General features: G+C 47.4%; 1 protein-coding gene across 1 annotated transcript; it reads left to right on the forward strand.

The window, feature by feature from the left end:
- Window positions 1-1,980: 1,980 nt before the first annotated feature.
- Window positions 1,981-10,873, forward strand: Tmem247 (transmembrane protein 247). The gene is made up of 4 exons (XM_052747345.1): window positions 1,981-4,234; window positions 4,771-4,910; window positions 5,787-6,119; window positions 10,541-10,873. Exons 2-4 carry the CDS (start codon window positions 4,794-4,796, stop codon window positions 10,871-10,873), a joined length of 783 nt encoding a protein of 260 aa, XP_052603305.1. The 5' UTR covers window positions 1,981-4,234; window positions 4,771-4,793.
- The last annotated feature ends 567 nt before the right edge of the window (window positions 10,874-11,440 follow it).

Genomic DNA, 11,440 nt, shown 5'->3' on the forward strand with positions numbered 1-11,440 from the left:
TTTTCTAAATTATCTCTCCCTCCGAGGACAAGATACTGGTGTGAATGCAGCTACCGTCTTTTTTTTCATATCGTTCTTTAAAATATCTGCCTTGTTTTGTTTTGCTTGAGACGGCATCTCGTTATGTAGCCCACGCTGGTCCTGAATTCTCGGTCATCTTGCTTCAGCCCCCGAACTGCTAAGGTTACGGGCCGGCACTACCGCCCCTGGCTCTGCTGGGCAGTTCTGACACCGATTATTTAATCAGCTCCTTCTGATGAAATTGAAGTGGCTCCCAAACTTGCTATGACAAATAGGGTTGTAAAACTCCTCTATGATCCACCAGCTTTTTTTTTTTCTTTTTACGATGCACAAAACGTCTGGTGTCTTAGAGCTAAAGTACCTTTATGGGCTTGTATCGAAACACAGGGGTGAGCCTCACATCACCTCCCTGCTCTGCATGCCCAGCTTCCCTGCATATTAGTCCGTAATAATTGCACCTGCTTCCCACTGCCTCACAGGGAGCATCCTGGGAACCCAATGTGCATGAAAGCTCAAGAGTGCTGTACTCACGCATCACATTCTTGGCCAAACCTCTAATGGATGCATGCTTTATGATGTGTCCTCCGTCTTCAGCGTCCTGTGTGCCCCACCCCTTCACAGAGCAACTGGCCCACCTGTCACTCCCGCTGCTTGGCAACCGAAGACATGTGCTCTGTGCATCCTTCCATTCCCACACCTCAGATGGAACTGGACACCTTCTGTAAGGCTGGCCAGAAACTGCAGTGAGAGGCTGTGCATTTGTACCAATGAGCCAGGTTATTCTGATCCTCACCCTGGGAACAACTTACTAGGCAAATCAGAAGAGACTTAGGACCAACAAGAAGGCAGAGAGAGTGGCCACATGGTCAGGACCCTGAAGGACCACTAGCAGTTGATGTCATGAATAAGCCGAAATCAGGAAGGAGCGGATACCCGCACATCCTAAAGCTTTGAAGCAATTTTTTTTTTAAATGAGGCAAGATCAGGGTAAACAAACCGCACGGTAGCAGAGACCCCAAAATCAGCCAAGATCATAGAGACAGTGAAACACAAGCAAGGGTCTCCGACCAAAGAACACCAGCCCTGGGTCCTGTGTCTCAGAACTGCTTCGAACCCATAACTATCCCTATGAGGCCAGGTCACCCCAACCCTTGCTGCTGAACCCCATGTGGTGTTGACTCCTTTCTCGTGGGACTTTACTGAGAGCCCCGCTTCCTCTGAGATCAGGGGCTCTTTCCACAGTACCATGAGCGTAAAAAAGCAAGAACACAAAAACAACCCACAGCTTGTGAGACCCATCTCTCCAATGTTGGGGCAGCCCATACAGGATAGGCTGTGACCAACAGATTTTGACAGAGGGGAAATAAAGGTCTCAGGTTCTGTTTCGCTTAATGATTTAATGCAGTTCCACGAATATCCACCTTCTACGGTAAGAACAGGAGGGCAGGGGTGAAAATGGATGATTACTCAGTGGGATTTTGCCCACGCCCATCCTTTCGTCTTATTCAGATTCCACCTGACATGTCTCCTCTTCTACCAAGCCTCCCCCAGCTTTTCCGGTCACACCATGACTCCCCTCTGACTCCTTCGAGATACTTGCCGGGCTCCAGGCTCACGGCCTGCCCCGCGATACTCCAGGCTCACAGCCTGCCCCTTCCTCAAAGTTCCGCTAACTAACAATCCATCTCCCGCTCTTGAACCTGGCTTGAGGCAGTCGTGTGAGAAGGAAGTGATGATGCGCCCATTCTAAAAGCCCTGTGTGTTCCTTTCCTTGCCATGAAGAGTTTTCCCAGCCTAGCCCACTGATCACAAGATGATGATGATGATGATGATGATGATGATGATGATGGAGATGCATATATGATAAACTGAGCCGAGCCCTCAGATGCCTAAGCCAGGCAGCCTCTAGATGTCTGTATTGTTTGCCATTGAGATTTTATAGTTATTTCATATATGGCTGGTAACTACCATTAACACCTCCTGTACATTTCTGTGGTGGTTTCTAAAGATTATTTGGTCATATAATGTTTCTTTGGTTAGGGCTTTTCTACCTAAGAGGTCTAGAGTTAGCACATAAGAATACAGGCTGCCCAGTTAAATTTGAATTTCTGATAAACAATGGATGGTTTTATTTGTTTTTTGTTTATCTGCTTGTTTGTTTTTTGTTTTCTCTGTGTAGCTTTGGAGCCTGTCCTGGATCTCACTCCGTACACCAGACTGGCCTCGAACTCACAGAGATCCGCCTGCCTCTGCCTCCCGAGTGCTGGGATTAAATGCATGCGCCACCACCGCCCGGCTAATGGATGGTTTTAGAATGAAAGGAGCCTGTGCCATTCCTAGAGCATATTTATGCTAAAATTATTTACCTAAAATTCAATTCCTCTGAGCACCCTGTATGTATCTGGCAATCCTACTCCTATACAGTAGAATAAGCACCCCACACTGTAGCTCTGAAGTAGCTCCCCATGTCAGGGAAAGCAATGGCTCAATTAAACTGTAAGGACAAAGGGGAAATCTTGGGGAGATGGATCTTTGGATAAAGAGTTTGCCTGAAAGGATCTCTAGCACCCATGTAAAAGATGGGTAGCAGCAGCCAGTCTGTAATCCCAGCATGCATGGCAGAAGCAATCTAGCTAGCCAAACTTGGCAAAACTGCAAACCCCTGGTTCAGTTAGAGACCCTGCATCAGAATGTAAGAGTGATCCAGGAAGATACCCACTGTCAACTCAGGCTGCTACACACACATGCATCCACACGCATGTGAACACATATCATACTATTCACATATGCATACACAAAAAGGTAAATCTTTAAAGATTTTAATTTACACACCCATGTGTCTGTGGGTGGGCTGGTGCCTGTGGAGGTAGGAAGGGGGCATCAGATCCTCTGGAGCTGGAGTTACACGCACTTGTGAGCTGCCTGATATGAATGCCGGGAAGAAAATTCAGGTCCTCTGCATAAGCAGGAAGCAACCTTAACCACTGAGCCACCTCTCCAGTTCCAAAAAGGTCAATTTTACTTCTCTTATTTCACTGTAGAAAAATCACTTATTATTATTATTATCACAATAATCACGGTGGCAATCACCTGCTCAGTCCCTTATGGAATACACCATCCCATTTTCCTATTACTGCTGTACTGTAGCAAGGAGGCGCTGTCACATTTATTTCCCCATTCATAAACAAAGCCACTGAACACCAGATACCCATGATTACCCGCTGTCACACAGAACGAAGCTGGAGTTCAAATGTAGCACTTCCTCCTTCTGTAATGTGACCCTGACTCCACCTAATGAAAGTGTTTCGTTAAAGTGTTTATAAAACCGAAGATGAAAAAGATGTGTTTCCCAGCCCTCCAGAGTCCTCACCCCCTCCTCCACTATCCATTCCCCTCGTCGGGACGTATTCTAGTTCAAGCTGTATTCATTTCCTGGTGATTCTGCAACAGGGTCTAATGGACTGGGCGCCTCAGTCAGCTGACCCTTATACTCTCAGTGTTCTGAAAGCTAGACATTGGAGTCTAAGCCTCAGCAGGCTTGGTTTTTCCCAAAATGCTGGACACAAGGCTCTGATCCAAGCCAATAATTGTTCATTTTATGCGTCAACTTGACCAGGCCCTGGGATGCCTAGTATCTCGTTAGGCATTGTTTACTGGCATGTCCTTGCAGGTGTTTTCAGAAGACACTAACCTTTAAGGAAATGGAGTAAGAAAAGCAGACTACCCACCCCCAGTGTGAGTGAGCCTCATCTAATCCACCGAGGTCTTCAATAAAACAAAACGGGCAGTTGAATGGGGCTGACTACATCAGTGGATTCCTGGGTCTTCTGCCCTTGGACTAGGGCCTGCATCATCGTTCTCAGGTCTCTGGACTCAGACTAGCAGTGACAGTTAGCAGGACCAGCCCTTTGGTCCTGTTTTCAGTTTGCAGACGGGAGACTACAAACTTTTCGACCTCTACAATTTCGTGAGTCAATTCTCAAGTTTCTTTTCCTCTGTCGCCTATTGGTTCTGTTCCTCTGGGGGAGCCCAACACAAGGCTTCTCTCTTGCTGTGTGCCCAGATCATCTTCCCTCGGTAGATGGAAGTACTTATCGGTGTACTTATCTTCTGAAGACATTAGTCACACTGCACTAGGATCCATTGCAATGACATCATCTCAAGGCAGTAATTTCTATGAAGATCTCATCTCCAAATAAAGTCACAGTCTAAGGTACTGGGGAGCATTCAGCCTAGGATTGGGGGAGGAGGAAACCGAGCATCCCAATATAATCTGTATTGAAAAGGCAAACCTAAGGGATTGGATCTCATACGGTAGGCTTCTGGCACCAATAAGTGGCATTCCAGTTTTTCAAAGCAGCCCTGAGGGGTGAGAAAGGCTCAATCTTCGCTGAGTTTTATTTTTTTAATTTTTTATTACATATATTCATTTGGGGTTATATGATGTACACATATGCCACAGCATACACATGGGGCGTCAGTTCTCTCTCTTTTTTTTTAACCATATGGGTCTCAGGGATCAAAGTCAGGTTATTGGGCTTGCCAGCAGGGAACTCTTCTAGCTGGACTGTCTTGCTGCCCCTAACTTGCAGTTCTTACCAATGACTCCTCCAAGGTGTCACAGCCTCTCACCAAAAGTGCCCTAGCAACTGGTAGAATGTGGCTATTATGAGGATAGGGGATTATGATGGTGGCCAGAACCTAGTAGAGCCAAATGTTATAGTCTCAAAATATGTCCTCTGGCCCTAGTCGGCAGCGCTGTGGTTATCTGGATGGCGACGGAGGACAGAGAGGCGATGGAAGCCCGAGGGGCAGGAGAAAGTTGCCCCACCCTCTCCAAGGTGGCACCTGGTGAAAATACACCTGAGGGGAAGTCAAAGGCTCCTTTGGTAAGAGGATTCCTCTCCTGATTGCCCTAGCCATTCCGCTGGGGGCGGGGGGAGCACTCTAAGCTCCAGCATCCAAGGGTATGTGCTATGAGATTCAGACGCCACCAAGAAGAGCAAGACTATGTCCCATCCCTATAACGGGTACCCACAACAGGTACCCAGCTGCCACCAGGACCCAGCCACCCTTCATGGGATTGTAATGTTACACAAAACTGTCTCTCTTCATCTGAGGGAGGACCTTTCATCTCTCTGTGAATAGGACACACACACACACACACACACACACACACACACACACACACACACACACACATGCATATACACATGTTGACTGGTTCTCAACACAGACCCTATAGGCTTCTTCCTCACTCTGGGGTCCCTGGAAGACCTGTTGTCTCACAGGTAAAATGTGGGGAATGGGAAAGTGACCTCCCCGGTGATAAGAACCGTTACCTAAGCGGATGCCTACCTCACTTACCAATGATGCCTCCCTTACAACTTTTGGGCACCACACCTTCACAGCGGTTTGCTTTCTCCTGTTCTGGAATCTCTAAGTGTATTTCTAACGGGAACCCCATCTGCACACTCTTTGCTTTTGGGCTTTTTTTTTTCTTATTTTTTTCTAGACAAGGTTTCTTTGTCTAACAGCCCTGGCTGTCCTGGAACTCACTATGTAGACCAGGCTGGCCTCAAACTCACAGAGATCTTCCTACTTCTGCCTCCTGAGTGCTGGGATTAAAGATGTGCACCACCACCGCCTGGCCTGGATACTCTTTGCAACATGCCCCAGGCTACTGAGGCTTGGTCCTGAGGGAGTGGTTGTAGGGATCCCCACACTAACTCCACCATCATCCCACCTCTTCTTCCTCACCCCAGAATGCAGAACCCCCAAAGCTAGAACAGCCCACCCTGGAAGAGAATGGAATCTGTGAGGACAGAGATTGCCCAGGGCCCCCTAAGTCACTGTCCCCAAAGTCTGGCCCTACCACCAAGGGTCAGGCTGGCGACGGGCCTGGAGCAGAACCCTCGGAGCTGCCCCCAACCCTGGAGACAGAACACCACAATGCGATGGAGCTGGAGAAGGTGCGCATGGAGTTTGAGCTGACCCGCCTCAAGTATCTGCACCAGGAGAATGAGCGGCAGCGGCAGCATGAGGAGGTGATGGAGCAGCTGCAGCAGCAGCAGCAGCAGGCCTTGCCTCGGCAGGTAGTGGAGTCGTGCTAAGAAGGGCTGAGGGCCATCCTTGTGGGACCCTGGCAAGACAGAGTTCGCTGTACCTGCCTGGCTTTGCATTTCACCTGCCAGTCCCAGGTCTGGCTGAGAGGTGATGAGCATCCATGTCGCTAGCTGCCTCTAGCCCCTGGTGCCTTCAGTCAGTTTGCAAGGTGGTCTGGGACCACTGGCCCGTGTGGTTGACTGTATTTCCATGTTCAATGAGATTCAAGTCTCCAAAGAGAGTTGAGAGGAGGTGGTACCCTGAAACCACATCCTCTACCCAGCAGCCCCCTCCCCTTTTTTTTGGTTTTTCAAGACAGAGCTTTTCTGTGTAGTTTTGATGTCTCTCTTGGATCTCACTCTTTAGACCAGGCTGGCCTCAAACTCACAGAGATCCGCCTGCCTCTGCCTCCTGAGTGCTGGGATTAAAGGCGTGCACCACCACCGCCCAGCACCCCTTTTGATAGTCTGAGTCTTCAATACTCACCCCACAACAGATTTTCCACTCTGTTTGTTTCTCTTAAGATGTGCTAGCTAGTTAGTAGACCCAGCGGTCCCTGTCATCTGACCACTGGATGTCAACAGAACCATGGCCTCCCTTTCAGGGCTGAGTTTTTCTCTGTTGAACACACTGCCTTATAACCAACTAGCGCAACGTTGTTTTTATGAGAAATGTGAACTCAAGCCCTACCATACTAAATGGGGACAAAAACGCTCATCTGCGGGACGGGGATCTAGCTCAGCTGGTAGAGTGCTTGACAAGCATACCTGAAGCCCTGGGTTCGGTCTCCAGCACCAAATAAACCCTAGGTGGGGTCTCCAGGATTCCAGGACTCAGGAGATGGAGGCAGAATGATCCACTCAAGGTGACATAGTAAGTTTGAGGCTAGCCTGGGCTATATGAGACCCTGTTTCAAAAGAAAAGTTGAGATGAAATGCCATGTGAGGTCCTTATCACTGTGACCAGACCATTATAAGCACTTCATGACGAAAGATGTCACCCCTTAAAAGTGGTGCCTCCTGCTCTCTAAAGCCATAGGTTCCAGGGGAAGGGGGGAACCCTGGCTCCACCACTTTTGTAGACCGCTTAACCTTGAACACACTCCTAATCCCCCTGGGGCCGTAATTTGCTCATCACCAAAGTCAAACCTATCTCCTGGGGTCTTTGTAAAGAAGAGAGAGAATGCATGCAAGCCGCTTTGCAATGAACCAGCACATTAGGTAAGTGCTCAGTAATTGTTAGCTATTACCATTTTTATGAACTCATGTAATTCACTTCTTGACCCGCACACAGCAACTTACATTCATCACTTCTCCGTTTTATTGGGAGGTGATGTATTAGCTATGCTTCCCAGCTCTGAGTCATCCAGGGTTCTGAGAAGTTTGTCCTTAGCTGAGCTGTTGCTATAATTGTTGAGAAGGATCTGACCCAAAGTAAATCCCAGACCCCGCTACAGGTTACCGGGGTTCCATCAATCAACACGGTGCTGTTACATTTTCCCCAGCTCACATTTCTGCAGCTTGCCCTGAGCCCAGTGTCAAAAGGCTTCCCGGAATCAGGCATTACGTTACCTGAATCATTTGTCCAATTGACTGGTCAATTCTTTAGAGATCAAAATGGGTTTATTTTACATGACTTGTTCTCAGTGAACACATGCTGGCTTCCTAATTATTTTTTCTTGCTCACAAGCTACATGCTTAATTATACATTAAATGACATTACTGAGCCAAGCCAAGCTTATTGAATGGGACATCTGGAATACATTTTCCTCTCCTAATATCTAGAAAACATTTGCTTTTCTCTAGAATTCCCACACATTCCATGATATTTTCCGATTCTCGTATGTTCTTAGATTTTTTTTTTCAGTGTCCAAGGATGGAAACTCTTGCAAAGTTGAGCCAGAAACTATTTAAATCAGACATGCTATTTGTACTATTTCTTGTCTGACTGCTGTGGCAGATCCCCCGACAAACACAGAAGGAAGGGAGGGTCAGTTGTTGGCTCACAGCTCAAGGGAGGAGCCCGAGGAGGCTGATCCCACTGCTTCTGTCAGGACTGGAGCTCTGATAACCTTTTGACTCAGTCCAGGACTCCAACCCACAGGATGCAGCCCACCCACAGTTAGGTGGGAAGTCCCATCTCTGTTAACCTAACCTAGATAACCTCACAGGAATGTCTAAAGGCACAGCTCTAGGGGATTCTAGGCCCTGTCAAGGTGACTGGGGAAATAAGCGATCACAGTCTTGTAGGTCACTGTCTTCTAACCACATTTATTTCTCTCTTTTTAATTTGAAAAATGTTTCTCCTTGCTGGATGATATAAAAGTCCCTATTATAAATTCCTCTGCTTTTAAAAAAAAAGATTATTTATTTATCTAGAAGAGGACATCAGATCTCACTACAGATGGTTGTGAACCACCATGTGGGTGCTGGGAATCGAACTCAGGACCTCTGGAAGAACAACCAGTGCTCTTAACCTCTGAGCCATCTCTCCAGCCCCCAAGTCCTCTGCTTCTTAAAAGATAGACCATGGGTAGTGTTTTGAAAAGTCTAAAGGGCATGGTATATGTTTGTATATATGTATATGTACATATGTGTGTGTTCATGTACAGAGAATATGAACAAGACAGAGGTCACTGTACTGGCATATTATATATATGTGATTATATATATATATATATATATAAACTCATATCACACACACACACACACACACACACACACACACACACACACACACACACACACACCATAGCTTCCTTCCTCCCCTCACTTCAGGCTAACAGCATGCAGGTTGCAGAGTGTGGCGGAAGTCGTGGCATAGAACCCCAGAGGACAGCGCGCTGCCCTGTCTAGAAAGCGTGGACTTTCTTCCTCTGGTCTCCTGCCTTCTTTACTGTTCACCTAGGAGGCAACGTAGCTGGAATCATTTCCGATCCCTTTAGTTTTATGTCTTGATACAGATGCCTTTTCTGTAGCTGTTCTGGGCCCGTGGGAATCCTTTACAGAAATGTTTTACTTCTGGTGCATTTACTAAAAAAAAAAAAGGGGGGGGCAGGGGCTTGAGGGAGCTTGGCTTGACGACAGAGCCTTCCATAGTTCTCTTTTTCTAAGTGGTTGGAAGGAAAGAGAAAACCAAAGGCAGGATGAATGAATGGATAGATAAATTGAACTATACTGAATATATCTAAACTAATATTTCTCACTAGTTTAGGGCATCTCCGTCTTTGCCACTTAGCTGTTAAAATATGACATCTTAAAAAATATTGTGGAGCAGAAACCATGGAAAATTCTTTAGCTCAGACCAAAATGTTTTGCCTCACACGCTGATGACAGCTAGAACAGGGTCAGTCTAAGCCTAGTTATCAACTTCAGAAAAGAGCAGCTCATAGTCAGACCCATCCAAAAACCCAATTCCCTGCAGGGTCAGGGAGCCTATAACTGTAACCACCTGCCCCAGGAAAGAGCAAACCCTGGGGTGGAGGACCACACACTAACCACCGGACATATGCCGAGACACAGGGAGTCTGAGACACTCACTTGAGCTCAAGGGATGCACCTTGAGCATCACTGTGCAGACATCTAGTCTATCGGGAGACAATATCCAAAGAATACTTCTAAGAACCAGAGTCTAGATCTGGGAACCTTGGGGTCCTAGAGAACTTGCTCACATGGGCAAGATGGGACAGAGAGAGAAAGGACAGAATTGGCCTAGTGCTCAGGGTCAGGAGAGAGAAGGCTATCTCAAGATACACAATGAACGAGATCCCTCTATGTGATGGTGACCTCACTTGTTTTTGCTATTTTAGGGGTTCACCACTCAGCTCCCAAATAAATCACAAATGGAGGCTCGTTCTTAATTATAAATGCCCCACCTTAGCTTGGCTTATTTCTAGCCAGCTTTTCTTAACTTTAAATTATCCTGTCTATCTTTTGCATCCGGGCTTTTCCTTTTCTTACTTCTGTATATCTTACTTTCACTCTTACTCCGTGGCTGTCTGTGTAGCTGGGTGGCTGGCCCCTGGAGCCCTCCTCCTTCTCTGGCTACTTCTCTCCTCCCAGATTTCTTCTTCTATATATTCTTTCTACCTGCCAGCCTGGCCTATCCTTTCTCCTGCTTTGCTATTGGCCGTTCGGTTCTTTATCAGACCATCAGGCGTTTCAGACAGGCACAATAACACAGCTTCACAGAGCTAAACAAATGCAATATAAACAAAAGTAACACACCTTAAAATGATAGTCTACAACACTCACTAGGATTTTTTTTTCATTTTTCTTCTCCTTCTTCCTCGTGATTTTGGGAGGGGGCTATTACAACTCAGTGACCTCCTTGAGGTCACCTTCAGGGCCAGGGCAGGACTGAATCAGATCTGGTGTTCCCACCTACCCACCCACGCCGTCTTCTTTCCCCACAGTTCTCAGGAGGCCTCCAGGACCTCCTGCTCCCCCAGAACCAGTTCGCCATGTTCCTGTACTGTTTCATCTTCATCCACATCATCTACGTTGCCAAGGAGATGGTCTTCTTTCTCTTCTCCAAGCATTACCTGTTCTGCCTTGCGGCCATCTTGCTGTGCTTGATTAAAACCCTGTGGTCCTACTTCCAAGTGCCTTTGCTTCTTCATCACCGCAATGTCATCCGTCCATCTGTCCGTCCATGCATCCCCAGACTCCCCCCTTCCCATGGCAACGTGGCTCAATGGCACAGCTGCCAGCTGCTGACACCTAAGTGTGAAGACACTAGGCCTTGAGCCTGCCTCCAGCCTGCTTCTCACTGGGATGACCAGGCCTCCTCCCCAGGGCAGGCAGGGGTAGAGAGAGTAGAGGGGTGGGGAGGTGGGGAAGTCAGGGGTGGGGTGGGGGTGGAGGGTTGTGGCAGTGGGGATCTTCAAGGAGGGCCTGGAAAACCTTTCTAGAATCATAGAATCAATTAGTGACCAAGCTGGCTTGGGTCCCACCACATCTACTCATGTTCAAGGTTAAAGTGAGCCCCTCCCCCCACAAAAATGTTCTTGTCCCAATCCCCAGAATCTTGAGAATGTTACTAAGGCTGTTAGTTCAGAGCCTGAGTCCCGGAAGCCTTCACAAACTGGATTTCACCACGCGTCCTCTACAGGCCAATTAGACAGTGATGAAAAGCAGAAAATGGAGATTTATTCAATGTGGCCACATTAGAAAGAGGAACAAATGAAGAGGTGCATCTTGGGGGTCTTAACACAAAGCTTAGATTCAAATGGGGAGCCAGAGGTATGCATAATTAAGCGGTCTGGGTGTGGCCCTGCCCATCTTTGTCTTAGCCAACATCCTCTGAAAGGTCT

The sequence above is a fragment of the Peromyscus californicus genome, unplaced genomic scaffold (assembly GCF_007827085.1).
Source record: "Peromyscus californicus insignis strain IS unplaced genomic scaffold, ASM782708v3 Scaffold_1__1_contigs__length_55948999, whole genome shotgun sequence".
In the NCBI taxonomy this organism is placed as follows: domain Eukaryota; kingdom Metazoa; phylum Chordata; class Mammalia; order Rodentia; family Cricetidae; genus Peromyscus; species Peromyscus californicus.

Bases quoted from the DNA above. Each gene is read 5' to 3' on its own strand.
- Tmem247 (XM_052747345.1), top strand. From the start codon at position 4,794: ATGGCGACGGAGGACAGAGAGGCGATGGAAGCCCGAGGGGCAGGAGAA. The intron at 4,911-5,786 runs GTAAGAGGATTC...TCCTCACCCCAG, and splicing joins GGAAGTCAAAGGCTCCTTTG to AATGCAGAACCCCCAAAGCT. The intron at 6,120-10,540 runs GTGGAGTCGTGC...CTTTCCCCACAG, and splicing joins AGGCCTTGCCTCGGCAGGTA to TTCTCAGGAGGCCTCCAGGA.